This window comes from Siniperca chuatsi, linkage group LG22 (assembly GCF_020085105.1).
Source record: "Siniperca chuatsi isolate FFG_IHB_CAS linkage group LG22, ASM2008510v1, whole genome shotgun sequence".
In the NCBI taxonomy this organism is placed as follows: Eukaryota; Metazoa; Chordata; class Actinopteri; order Centrarchiformes; family Sinipercidae; genus Siniperca; species Siniperca chuatsi.
In genome coordinates, this window is record NC_058063.1 from 18,661,989 (window position 1) to 18,676,612 (window position 14,624).

The 14,624-nt window shown below is 39.2% G+C and overlaps 1 protein-coding gene across 14 annotated transcripts in view; it reads right to left on the reverse strand.

The window, feature by feature from the left end:
• The window catches only part of phka1a (phosphorylase kinase, alpha 1a (muscle)), a 29,825-nt gene extending 16,374 nt beyond the window's left edge, over positions 1-13,451 (reverse strand). For 9 of the 14 annotated variants that reach the window (XM_044183735.1, XM_044183733.1, XM_044183736.1 and 6 more), the window contains exons 1-14: positions 13,123-13,448; positions 9,376-9,534; positions 9,062-9,109; positions 8,298-8,466; positions 6,963-7,045; positions 6,712-6,792; positions 4,868-4,966; positions 4,567-4,713; positions 3,928-3,981; positions 2,109-2,231; positions 1,886-1,981; positions 1,455-1,562; positions 442-520; positions 139-273 (exon numbers count right to left, since the gene is read on the reverse strand). In XM_044183735.1, the coding sequence (XP_044039670.1) occupies positions 139-273; positions 442-520; positions 1,455-1,562; positions 1,886-1,981; positions 2,109-2,231; positions 3,928-3,981; positions 4,567-4,713; positions 4,868-4,966; positions 6,712-6,792; positions 6,963-7,045; positions 8,298-8,466; positions 9,062-9,109; positions 9,376-9,534; positions 13,123-13,200 (1,459 nt within the window). In that variant the 5' untranslated portion in view covers positions 13,201-13,448. Of the gene's footprint in view, positions 1-138; positions 274-441; positions 521-1,454; positions 1,563-1,885; positions 1,982-2,108; positions 2,232-3,927; positions 3,982-4,566; positions 4,714-4,867; positions 4,967-6,711; positions 6,793-6,962; positions 7,046-8,297; positions 8,467-9,061; positions 9,110-9,375; positions 9,535-13,122 lie in introns of all 14 variants that reach the window. The other 5 variants (XR_006376489.1, XR_006376487.1, XR_006376488.1 and 2 more) reach the window with 3 other exon arrangements.
• Positions 13,452-14,624: the final 1,173 nt, after the last annotated feature.

Here is a 14,624-nt window from a genome sequence, read left to right on the forward strand (position 1 = left end):
TAAATACTTTTCACCCCCTTCTGTGGGTTACTGACAGTGTAATTTTTCATTCTGAAAAAACAGGAAAGTGTCATTTCTGATCCAAAGATTTTCAGCCCCCCAAAAAAAGCTATTTGAAAATGTCATCTGAGGTTGTACCAAGTCTGGCGTAGATGTGGCTAAGGACTCTGGAGGGCTGCACGTGGATGGGATGGATGTCAGCAACAGTCTCCACATCTACACCGTTCTTTAACAGCAGCTCTTTAATCTCCTCAGTCTCTGCCAGAATTGACACTACAAGAGGAAAGATAAGGTTTGAACATGCATAAAAAACATGAACTATTTCTGCATGCGTCCATTGGCCAAAAGACACATTTCACTAGGAGTTTATATAGAATTTCCAACACTAATGTGGGACTGAAACAACATGCTGATACCTCATCAAATGTCCCGTAAACTCACCCTGCACGACCACATCAGGCTTGGGGATGGTGGAGAAACGTCGGTTAAGAGGGTCGATCTCTCCGGGGGCGAGAAATCCCTTAAAAATGAGACAAAGCTTAAAAAGTCAGAGCCCCAAATCCGTTTGCTGGATGTAACGGTGAGCTCTGCCAGCTTAAGTGACTGACTATTTGATTTTATGATTATTTTTAGTCTTCTATTTAACCTTCTTTTAGTCGTATTAGTAGCCAATAATTTTCTGGTTATCAACTACACACTTGTTCTAGAAAAAAACCCAACCCTAAATGTGTTGTTGATATATTAAAAGGAATAGTTCGACATTTTGGGAAATAGTTTATTTCCTTTTTTGCCGATTTGAGACGATTGATACCACTTTTATGACTCTATGGTAAATATGTAGCTAAAGCCATCAGTCTGTTAGCTTAGCATAGCATAAAGACTGGAAACATGGGGGAAACAGCTAGCCTGGCCTTGTCTACAGTTAACAAAATCTGCCTACCAGCACCTCTAAAGCCTACAAATTACATTATATCTCGGCCAGGACTGGTAACTTCCTGGAGTCTCGGCTGGGTGCCCGGCAACTGGTCCTGATCAAGAAAAGAGTGTGGCACATAACCCCTCGTAAAACAGAGGACTGTCATTTTTACACTTTACACTGTTTTTTGTACGGATTAAACAAATGAGATATAGTGTGTTAATTATTGAGCTTTAGAGGTGATGGTAGGCAGATTTTGTTACCTTTGGACAGAGCCAGGCTAGCTGTTTCCCCGTGTTTCCAGTCTTTATGCTAAGCTAAGCTAACCGACTGATGGCTATAGCTACATATTGAGCAAAAATCTATGAGCGTGGTATCAATCTTCTCATCTAACTCTGCAAATAAGTGTTTTTCCCAAAATGTTGAACGTAGTACTAAACTTCTGATTACAGTGCTCTCAAGTGGGATTATAATCTATTTATATGTTAAGAGTAAAATGTTTGTGTTATAAGTTTTAGCAAATGAAATGACAGCTCACCTCAGTCAAAAGGTTTCCCAGGATGTACAGAGACTGTCCCCATTTCAGAGGACATTTACCCATCGGGATCCTCTCCACAGAGTGAGGGCTCATATACTCCTCCTCCACCTGTTTTTATACACAAACAAACAACGGAATAAAACAATGTCAAAGCTAAAGTGTAAAAATGTTGCATAAATCAAAGCAGACACAATAAAAACCCTCCAAAACACATCCAAACAGAACAGAGAAATTATGAAGTTCAAACTGATAAATTTCCTTTGACTAAATTGTTGCAGAAACACCAGAAATGAACAATATAAGCACATTTAAAAAGACAAGGATCTCAGTGAGGGTTGCTGCCTTTTTATCGACAACACAGAACTCTTAACAACACCTTATAAAGATTCAGTGTTATCAAGAATGTCTACAACTTCCCTCAAAGGCATTACCTTATCTGGGGGGACACTGTAGAGCTCTGGCAGCAGTCGTATCCCGTCTTTCTGCTTGATCATGATGCCCTCCAGAGCCTCCTGGTATTCTTGCACCTGGACGAATTAACAGAGATTGTGTCAAACATCTGACTCGTTAATGTTCACACGGGACACGAGGTGTGTATACATACTGTATACGTAATGTTGCTTGGAAACACACACACATACTGACGTAAATTACCTGTTCAGGGCTGTTGATAAAAATGCCGTCCAGTATGAGGTAGGTCCAGAACAGCGGCCACTCACACTCGATGTTTTCAAACAGCTTCAGTTCTGCAGACTCGTAATACAGACGGTTTGGATCCTGGAGGAACAAAGAAGAGGAGACAGAGGCAGAATTACAGAGAAGAAGAAGTCTTTGCTGCTGAGTGAGCACTTTTCTCAAATTACATCCATGTGTGTAAGGGCAGAATATAATAATAATAATATGGATGTGATATTCTGTTCCCTGCAGGGAAGTGTATCTTGTCTTCTCTATGAGAAGGTCGGATGTTACTGTATCTACACATCGACAGGGATTCAGTGCCATGAGACTTTAAGAGTTTAGATTCTTGCTGACACAAGGGTTCGTAGGTGCGTCCTTCATTTAAAAGCTGATCTACTGCACTGGACCACCCTGCTGCACAAATAATAATTCACAAAACCTGCGAGTCGGACTGAGGAAAGACAGATTGTTGCAAAACAAAATAGAGTTATTCTTTATACTACAAGTGTTGCTGGAGTTTTAACCCTGTAAGACTGTTTCCCTTCTTCATGGCATGGTGAGGTTGAGCCAGAAATTCCTGTTCTGCATTTCTGTAACCCTCAGAAATGTTCTGCAGAGCACAAATATTCAATCACCAGACTTCACAATTTTGCAGTCACACACACACACACACACACACACACACACACACACACACACACAGTGATACCTGGAAGCTGTAACCACACGCTATAGGTTGGTCACATAGTAGCTCTACAAGGCGATGACACACCATAGCAGGAGTGAGCAGTGAATGATCAAGTGTTTCAATTTGTGTGTAAAAAAAAAGTCAATTTCATTTTGTAGCAGTTGAAAATCCCAAAAAGCGCAAACCAAACTGCTTACAAAGTAACAGGGTGAAAAAAAGAAATCAATATTTGCATCTTGTAACATTGTCAATGCTGTACAGTGTGATTTCTTTTGGCTGTTGTTAATTCTTTTTAACCTTGTGTGCTTCGCAAAAAAATGACAGTTTGTTCTATTTTCTAATACTCCTTAATGTCAGACACTGAATGGCTGTCTCTGTCTTGATAAATAGTTAGTGGACTGTGAAAAAACCAGGGACAACAATGGGAATAAATCCAGAACTTTATTGTTCTATCCTTGACAAAGCCTAAAATGTTGTCTAATATAATTATAATGTTGTCAAAAAACCAAGCCAAACCAAAAAAGCATGGCTAAAAGCCTAACATATGAAAATCAGAGCACAACTACTCTGACATCTAAAGAATAAACCTTCTTTCTCTCCAAAAAGAGTAAAAGTGAAGCCTCTTTGCCACAGTCCATAAACCAAACGACGTCCTCAAAGTTCCCATTACGTAAGAGCTAAGCAACGCTGACCGTGACATACAGCTCCAAGAGCCGAGCAGCCACACTCAGCCCTCTGCGACCAGACGTGTTTGTATTCATTTAGCTTTCTGCTTAATGTAGCGGTGTCTGGCCACTGAGAGCTACTGAGGTTCATAAGAAAAAGAGGAGGAAAAGGACAGAAAGAAGGAGAGAGTTTAAACCTTGTAACAAGTCACAATTTTCCTTAAACAGCCCACGACACGGTCAAGATGTAACGTTGTGGCTTTGCTATGCACCTCCTCAACGTACATAAACACCGATCTACTCAGCATCTACTGCTTGTGATGATGAAAACATAAAACAGAGCAACATGCAGATGCCACGGAATAACACTTTTGTCCACTACTTATCTGAACAAAGTGAGATAAGTGGATTATCTGATAATCTACCTTTGCAGGTCGTTTACCTCTTTAGGCGTTTTGTGTCCGTCTCTGAGAAACCTGCAGCAGCCGTATCGACCCTGAACAGACGCAGAGAGGAAGTCAGCAGGGACAAATTCATCTTAAACATTCAGCAGTGTGGCTACTTCAAGTATAAATGTAAAAATGCATGAGGTGTGAAGCGAGGCAGTATCTATTAAACATGTACTTTATTCTGTAAAACAAGTGACATTTTGGTCATCTAGACTTTAATCAGACATCCCCTCACTATAAACAAAAATACTCATCCTCCCCTCTGTATCTAATACTCCAATAATTACCCACATCTGTTTCTTATACATGGCTTAATACTGTCTTTATGTAACATATTTGTCATCATTTGTTTCCTGCATATTCTTATGGATTTAGGGACAGAGTTAGATTTCTTCCCTTATGAAAAAGGTTTTTTTTTCACATTTCGAAATTGTGACGAGCATTTTCTGACATTTTATAGACTAAACGATTAATCATTATTAATGAAAAATTCAAATAACATCAACATCAAGAGACTAGTCATTAGTTGCAGCCCTACACACCTACTTTTGGTACCTTTTGCATATGTAAGGCAGATCTCCTCTTTTAAGTAAAGTACATCTCTTTTCCTATTTCACTGTACTTCTCTGCACCTGCAGTTTAGAGATGATCTCCTCCTTGGTCATGTTGACTATGCTCATGTCCTCCACAGCGAAGGCAGGGTACGAGATGATAGACAGGACTCCGGCATCCACCTCTTTAGAGATGGACGCTCTGGGTAACATCGACGTCAGGATGGACTGATGAGGGAGGAAGAGAGAGGCGAAGGAAGCAAAGTGGAGGATACATTTGAAGCATACTGATGCTGACACTGCTGTTCAACATTAAAATTAAAGTCAATATCATATATAATTGTACTTGCATCTGAATGTGAGTGTGTGTGTGTGTGTGTACCTGGCAGTGCTGTATGTCATCAGCCAAAGCGTGGACCACAGATCCAGGTCCTCCTTTTGCTCCAAACAGGTTGAGGTCGTCCAAAGCCTCCAGAGCTGCCTGGAGGACACACAGCAGTCATGTGACCCTCGTTATTAAAAACAAGGCAACAGTATAGGTTGGTGTTATATACAGTAGTTTACATACAGTACGCATACTGTGGATTACAACACAGTGTAGAATACTGTAGTACGCAGAATGGAATTACTAAGGCTTAGCTTGTTGCCAGATTTTCACCAAAAAATACAGTTTGGATGAATTGCTCCTTGGATTATGTTTTTATTATATTATATAATTCATTTCTAAATGAATAAATAAATAGATTCCAGCTTGGTAAAGTGCACAGTAAAGCAGAGTATCAAATAGAGCCTAAGCAATACTTAATAATAATTGGCTACTATTTGATTTTTATCATAATCACATAACAAAACATTTTAGGCAAGGGTCCCTCTAATTTGGTTATTATTTGGCCAGATATTTTACAGTTGAGCAATACATTTCATTACCACGGATGACAGTAACAGTAAAGATAACAGCAATAAGATAACAACAGTAAGTAAATATATAAATCCAACAAAAATATATAAAACTGTCAAATATCCATAAAAACTCAGCCTATAAAACATGTATTTACTGCAGTTTCAGTATGCTATCTGCCAGCATTTATGCCATCATGAATATATCTGATAAGCTAATACTGTACAATAATATTGATCTGCTTATGTATTGGTCAGGCTCTAGTATCAAGTATAAAAACATTTTTTATGTAATTGTTCCTTTTTTGTAAAAAAAAAAAAATATATATATATATATATATATATATATATAGCCTGATATAATATTGTATATTACAGTAACAAAAGAAATGAACAGAGTGTGTTATTTTATCTGTATCGTGTATATACATATTCAGTATAGCAGTATTATGTATATAAACAGTAGTAGTACATCATATTACGGTACATATTAGAATTTATTCATGCTGTTTTGCTTTTATAAATACTGATAACTACATGTGATTAATGGAGCAGAACATCCTGCAGGGGTGCCTGTTTCCAAAGTCTTAAATTAAACTCTGTGTGTGCGCACGTGTGTGTGTGTGTGTGTGTGTGTGCGCACTGGGTACTGCGAGTACTGTGTTATTTCTGAGTGAGAAGCCATTCTCGGAAGACCACAGAGAACCTGATACCTCCTGTACACCGCTGGCCAAGGACAGCGCTGGGTCAGGCACAGAGAGCGCCAGTATCCTGTTATGTGAAAACTTCATAACTACAATGTTTGTCAGGGATTTCGATGTTTTCTTTCAATTGAAAGAGATTGAGACAATTATAAAACTCTTTTAAATGTTCAATAACATGAAAACTATGTTCCCATTTAGCTAAAAAAAAATGAGGCTGTCAACCTTAGTTCTTTGAAAGAGATTTTATCTGACAGCAGCATTATATTTATCTATACTGACACCAGGAAGTACCGGTGCTACTGTGTACACTTTCAGCACCAAAACAAAGTCCATCTATCTGATCCCGAGTTAGTTTGGAGAGTCTGGGTCGTCTAAAGGTCAGTGTAAAGGCCGTCGCAGTGACTAGACACCTTTCACCGAGCCAGAGATTTTTAATGGAGCACCTGTTCTGACTCTGTGGTGGGAAGCTCTGCTCTCACTCAGCACTCAGGCTGTTTGCTCCACCATCTACCTGCTTCCCACTGTGCTCCTCACTCCAATATCACACTCAGGAAAAAGGAAAGTCAAGTGAGGCTGCTAATATCTTATATTTGCATATGCTGTATGTTTCTGTGTGTGTACTGACCTTTGCCATGCCTATAGAGCTGGCGTTAATCTCAGTGATGCCCTGGTTGGTTTTGTCTCCCCTTTCCCACATCCCATAATCCTGTGAGGAACCAGAAAAGAAGAGAAAGACAGCGTTAATGCGACATTAATGGCTCCAGAAAATGAAAGGAAAATGGATCTAGGAATTTAAGGTTAATCAGCAGCAGCTCAGTTTATACGTTTGATGGTGGATTTGTCCTTTAAGGGTGTTGACAATAAACGAACACTTACAGCCACTTTGTAAGCCGCCTCAATGTAGAACATGAGATTCTGAACTACGTCCACTTCATCTTGGGTGTAAACGATATGGAGACCTGGGGCGCGCACACACACACACACACACACACACACACACACACACACACACACACACACACACACACACACACGAACAGACAATTTATTAAAGTATTTAACAGTTAAGACATAAACAGTTAATGCCGGCATAAAAGCAGCTGAAAGTGGAATGAATATCATGAACTGCAAACTTGAAGAAACGTATGACCAAATTGCGATGACACAATAATAAACTTCTTGTTCCTATTGTAAAAAGTCAAATGTTTTTCCTTCAAAACATCCTGAAAAGGAAGAGTTGGTCTGTAAAAAGACTAAAAAACAGTGTTTTGAAAGAATAAAAAAGCTGAAATATGTTTTTTTTTTTTTTTTATAAATGTTCGCCTTCTGTATGGTTTGTCTTTAGAGCTCGTTGCTCTTGAATTGCTCCATTTCTCTGATGGCCGTACTTTTTTTAATGCAGTTTCCTGATTAGTACTACTACTTTTTATTTTATTGATAGTATTTGTTGGTTAATTCTCTGAATAAATCAATGAGAACATGTTTCATGTCTGAAAATCTTTGCATTTAGAGACACTTAAAAAAAGCAGCATTCTTGATGATACAACCTAATATTTTGTGGCATATTTTCACTCTCAGTTATTTTAGCTAAAATCAGTCAGGTGGATTCTGACCTTGAAGCAGTTTGCTTAAGTTTGACTAAAGTGCTCATTCATGATCTCGATTAAAACTAGACTGTTCACAAAGTTATTCTCAACTAATTTATTGATGAAGACTAATATGTCAAATGTTTTTGTCGCTTTCTTGATGAAGACAGGACGAAAAAAGTTTTCACTAAAAATTGAGAAAATAAACAGGCAGAAAAAATATGACTAAAACTCACACAGGCGTTTGATCTCAGACTAAATCTAAAAACTGCCAAAAGCTGACAAAACTAAAACTTGCTGAAACATATTTTCAAACATATATACACAAAACAAATCACTTAAAATTCCCGTACCATTTCTCTTTGACATTACCTTAAATATCCTTGATCTTTGTTTTTAGGTGAAGCAAAACATTCAAACAAAAAATTATTCTCCACTTGACCTTAGACAAAATTCAAATCTATAAACACCTGAAAACTCCCAGAAATGTATTCAGGATGAGCTGCTTTTGCCCCACTTAACTTTTAGAAAAAGTACCTTAAGTTTTCCCTTTTACTGCAAAGACTTATATATATATATATATTTAGATTTATCGATATTTAAAGTGTCTTTGTTGCATATTTACCAGATGCAGTCATCTGAGCAAGGAAGAACAGGAAGAGTGAGGTGGCGTCGACCTGCAGGTGACCCCATTGGTCGTCTCCAACAACAGGAGCACAGGTCCTGGTGTTGTACTTGGCATGGAGCGAGTCTGAGGTACTTCTGCTGTATTTGAACTTCTCCACCTTATCCAGCTGGGGGTGGGGTGGGGGTGGGGTGGGGGGAGGTCAGCATATGCTCTAATGATCTAATCAATCAATCACTCACAAATTAAATAATAAAGTACCCAACAAAAGAAATCACAAGGAAGCAAATAAAGCAGGTTAAACACTTGAACCAAACTACTGCCAAATTTTAGACCTGAACCCGACACACAGCTATTGTATATTTTTGCTAGATTTGATCAATTTCTGACTGTTATCCCACCAGACTAATGCAACACATAGATTACACTCTGTCTCTTTCGCAATTCCCACTGGGCATTGCACATCTGCTTGCAACACAACATGTATGGATACCGACTAAAGGCACAGTCAGAGAGAGAAAGAGAGAAATCTCTTAACAAATGACATTTGAAAATAACCTTTCCAAATCGGGAAGCAAGTAAGAATTTATGTCGGTAGGATAAAAAGGCTTAAAAAGGTGCTGTAGCTGGGTTTAACCTCTACTTTATTTACTGCTGTAGCTGGGACACTGTCTTTTGTCTGTACCCTGTCAGACAGGAGTACAGCAAAAAGAGAAAGGGTGTAAGTGTGCTGGAGACCAAAAGAATACTATGAGACAACATACCTGCCTCATTATGCACTGGAGGATACCTCTCATTAGCTTCACCACACTCTAGAGACAGAGAGACAGGGGGAGAGATGATTAAATGTCAACATTTTCAACACATGGCAACTGTCCAGGCAGAGAAACATGAGACCCAAATGGGGCTCTTCATCAGCGGAGAGAGAGGAGCTGCACACTCTAATGTATTAACTTCAGTTGGACACTTTTTGAGAAAGGAACCAGTATGGCATTTAAGGGATTAAACAACATAAATTCTCAACTTTAATCCCATGATGTTCTTTTGCATCGTAACCCAAACACAGACACACGCTGACCTGCTCCAGTTCGTAGGCCTTGGCCTTGTCTTCGTCCCTGTCAGCGTTCTTCCTGTAGGCCAGACTGAGGGCCCACACAGACAGGATGCTGTAAACATTGTCTCTGACCCAGGAGTGCGGCTCATCTGCGCTGCCGGGCAGAAGACCCGTTACTGGATCCTGTCAGACACATACAGAGGTCAAAGGTCAAAGGTCACAAGACAGCAGTTAACACAAACGAATGAGACACGTTGGACAGGGGAATGCAGAGGTAAACTGCTTCAGGCTGTGCAGCTCAACAGAATATATGGCCTGAATATAATAACAGCCTGGGCATTTTCATGTTTATTTTGAAATTTTAAAAACAGGTTAGAATGAATAAAATCAATGAGACAAAATTTGCCACAAGAGTACCATGTGGCGTGCAAACACTTTAGTTTAACTGTTGATTTCTTATTATTTTGAGGGACTCTGGTGCATGTTCAGCATTTTTTCCCCGTTTTTGTTTTCATTTAGTTTTAACTATTATTTTCATTATTGGTTAATCTCTCGATTATTTTCTCGAGTAATTGTTTAGTCTATGCAATACTAAGAAAACCAGTCAATATTCACACTTGAGAGGGTGGCATCTGTGAATTTTGTTATTGTTGTTTAAAAAAGGGACTTATCCAAATTGAGGGTCTAAGGACAGTAAGTGTTGTATGCTGTTCAGACTGTGAAGCCACTTGAGGCAAAATTGTTGTTTGTTGTTTGTATATCAATAAAATTGACTTGACGTAACTTGAAAACGTTATAAACGAGTATCAAAATTGTTGCTGACTGAATTTCTGTACATCGACTAATCGTTTCATTTCTTACATGAATCATATTCTAAGCTGTGGCCACCACCCGACGACTTCATTTACTACAAACTGTGATAAACACTGTCTTCTTGTAGCAGAAAACACAACTTTTGGTTGTGTGGGGACATAAAATATGCGTAAAAAAAAAATCTATTTAGACCCATCTGCTCCTTTCAAAAAAAAAAAGGTTATTTTTCTGTGAAAACTGGTAAAACTAGTAAAAATTAAAATGATTAGCTTTACGTTTAGTCATGTATTGTCTCATTTCACATTAGCTGGATGAAGAAACAGGGTGTTTGAAAGTGCAACATATATTAAAACTACATTTCCCATAAGCCCCTTTGCTTCCTGTTGTAAAAAGGATGTTGCTACTTGTCAACAACCCTCGATGACAGCAAAATACACATGCAAATGAGGCAACGTGAGAACTGAAACTATGCAGTTAGCTGAGGAACTGGAATAAAATGTCATCTTTGTATAACGCATGAATATAACTTTTTACTCTCTGTCATTGCTGTTGGGCCTGAAGAGCCACTAAATAATCATTTTTCCTGATGTTTAAGTTGTAAATTGTCAATTAATTACAGCTAGAGGCATCATGGCAGTCAGCTCTTTCAACAGAAAGTTAGGTTTCATCACTCACAGACAGAAATGTGTCTTCTGAGTAAGTTGCACAAATAAACCAGCGAGAGAGCCGACATGTAAGACGTTGTCAAGGCTCCAGCCTTTGCTTCTTCATGGAAAAGTGAGTATAATTAGCGTGATTTACATGTTTAGAGTAGCATGTGCAGAGTTATTCTTCTAATGGAATAGACTGCTGAAAGGCTACACAATGCAGATCCCCGGCTAAGACATTTATTACCCAACAAGTGCCAAATCACCGAGAACAGACAGTCAAAGTAGATTTACTGTCATTACATTTATCACCTTTAATCAACTGCATTATCCACGACTCTTGGCTCAGCCATTAGTGCAGTGCTCCATCTGAGCAGTGAGCTGTAGACAACAGCAGGCTGGCTGGTAGCCATTTGGGACAGATTCAAAGGTGACTCCATATTCCATCTTAAGTTGCTTCTAGTTTCTACAGAACTACAAAATGTAGAGGCCAGTAGGGCTGCAACTAACGATTATTATCATTGTCGATTAATCAGTCGATTGTTTTTGGTCTATAAAATGTCAGAAAATGGTGGGAAAATGTCGATCAGTGTTTCCCAAAGCCCAAGATGACGTCTTCTAATGTCTTGTTTGGTCCACAACCCATCGATATTCAGTTCACTGTCATAGAGGAGTAAAGAAACCAGAAAATACTCACATTTAAGAAGCTGGAATCAGAGAATTTTGACTTATTTTTTCCCTCTTTCTTTCATTACTCAAACTGATTATGAAAATAGGTGGCGATTAATTTAATAGTTGACAGCTAATCGATTAATCGTTGCAGCTCTAGAGGCCAGATAACTGAAAGGTGAGATCCCAAACCAGCGTTTGTGGGCCTCCAATGGTTCAGGATCAAAACCCCAATCAGAACTTTCCCTCCTCTTCCTCTCCTCCTTGGTGTCTTCATCAACAATTGAAAAGCCAAAACATGCAATAAAAGAATCACACGGGTTTGATTTCTGTTCTCAGTTCTTTCTGGATGGAGTTTATGTGTTTGTTTTGGTCTTCTCCCTCAGTCCAAAAACACAAAGGTCAGGTGTGAAACAGGCTTTACAGAGAGTGCGAGTCCTGCCCCCTTACCTAGCCTCTAAACCACTAGCATCGAACCGATTCCTTGAGTTTTCTCTATTTGTGTCTTCAATTTCTGACTAGTTTTTGCAACCTGCTGTCCTGCAGTGGACAGATTCCCCCAAATCCTGTTTGGTGTTTTAAGGAAACACTGAGCAGAAGAGAGGAAGAGATGGACGATAAGTGTGTGTGTGTGTGTGTGTGTGTGTGTGTGTGTGTGGGACTTTTTTGAAAAGTGACAACATTTTGTCACTTCCTCAAAGGGCTATTTGAGTGTTTAGACTTGGTTTTAAGGTTAAAGTTAAAAGTTATGTTCAGATTAAGTTCAGGGACAAAGTTTGGCATCAGGCGTGTAGTTTTTATGGTTTATGTACTGTCAGTGTTACGGGCTAAAGAGTGCATTATGCTATATTTCCAAAAGCATGTGGACTTCTAGTGGGACTGTCTGGGGGAGTTTGTTATGGTTTTGGCTAGGCCCCATAGAGGAAGGAGAAATGTTAATGCTACAGCATAATGATATTTTAGATTACAATGTGCTTCCAACTTTATGGCAACAAGTTGTTTGTCCCCTTCCTGTTTCCACATGACAATGCCCCCCCACCCCATGCACAAAGCCAGTTCCTCTCCCCCATCCGACACCTGTGGGATGAACTGGAACACAGACGGTGGGCCAGGCCTTATCGCCCAACATCAGTGTTGGACCTCACTAATGCTCTTGTGGCTGAATGGGAGCAAATCCCTGCAGCCAGGCTCCTAAATCGTGTGTCCCGTGTTCCCAGAAGAGTGGAGGCTCTTATAGCTGCAGATTAATGCCAATGTCAGACAATAATACACGAGTTTAATATTCAGATGTCAATACACTTTTGACCATATGATGTATGTTAATGAGGGTCTTCATGCTCTAAAGCTTCATTTAGCTACACACAATCAACAGTGACTACACACACACACACACACACACACACACACACACACACACACACACAAGTAATGAGTGTGTATTATGTACGTGTGTCTGTTTGAAAGAGTGCAGATGCCTTGCGCAACATGAAATACTTCACCTAATGCATGCATGAACACATTAGAGTTTGGGCTCTCGCTGGACAAGCTAACATAACCTGCCTGCAGGTATGAAGCAGCCACTCTTTTCGTTGATCTTTATTTAAAAAGTTTACAACATAGACAAACACGATTAAACACTCACTTGGTGCGTCAGGATAGTTTGGTGCACCATCCGGGCATAGTTGTCCAGTTTAACGCCCGAGTTGCTCCTGCTTCTCATGGTGACAAGTCAACGGTTCAGTTCAGTTCAGGTGGCTTCAAGTATTCAACAACACAAACTCGCTAAATCCTCGACAGTAAAGGCATTTCTTCGGCGCTTCTCGGAAGTCCAAAAAGCCGAAAAGGAGGACAGCTTTCAAAGTGACCAGAAAAGCTGCTGCCTGGCTGTCTTAGACACAGCTCGGCAGCGGCAGCAGCGAAGATCCTGCAAGTGTTGAAACCTGAAGCTGCGGTAAGCTCGTCACAGGAAGCAGGAACAATACCGGAAGCTGCGAGATGCCGCCTTCAGAATAAAAGCGCATCAGACAGGCGAAAGCTCTCTACGCTTCTACGGTGTCATGTCTTTACTATTTTTTTCCTGTGATTATGGAGACCAATAGTGCAGTTTAAATTTGTAATTTAAAGTTACACATTGTGGGATTTTAAAAGGCAGATACCTTTATTATTTTAAAATACAGTGTCCAAAGATTTGGCAATTTGTAGGCCAAGAAATATTAAGAAATGCATAAATTAATTAAACTCAACAATATATCAGAGTTTTCCCACAACAAGTTATTCCTGGCAGAGTAAATCAGCGTTTAGACCACGATCTGGGACATACAACTGTCCCAGATATAATTAATTAATTAATATATAAAAAGAATTTAATAAGTGATCTAATAAGGGAAAATATCCAGATCAGTAGACAATTCTACAGAATTACAGATAATATTATCTGGGTGGGGTGGGGCGGGGTAAGCCTGTAAGACATGGCCATGGTGTGTGAGAGAGTGCTTAGTGGTGATGTAAGGTTAAGTTCTCGTGTATTATCATACACAATCAAATATCATCATGGCATCCTTGCACCCCAGTTAAATACATTTTCATAAACCAAAGGGCTGTGGACTATTCTCCCCCACATAAAACCATGTAACTTCACCTGAAATCAGAAACATAAACTGGGGTTACAAGGTTTTTTTTTTTTTTTTTACATCCATGGGACTTTAGAAGAATGACAATAGTTACATTTCATTTACTGCACGTTCATTGATATATTTTTTAAACAATACTTTCACTGTAGTATCAACCGTGTTAAGTATTTTATTTTGATTTTTTTAACCGGAAACGCTATTCTTGGTTGTAAATAACTTGACATTTGTGCACCCCACTGTATGGAGTTTGCACACTATGGCAGAGCAATGGCAGAGTTTACTAGTTGAGGATAAAAGTAATAAACCTTAATTGTACAGTTAACAGATAAAAATCACATAAAACTGCTTTGGAGAAATACAGCCTCTGTGGTAGATGCTGTCAAATTCAACCAGGAAGCAAACTGAGGCAAAACAGTAGAAAACACCCGTGCACCAACAGAAAAAGTAAAGCATATTCACAGTTTTATCAGTGCATTATCCGGTGTCATGGTTTAGCATTAAATGTGGTCAGTGA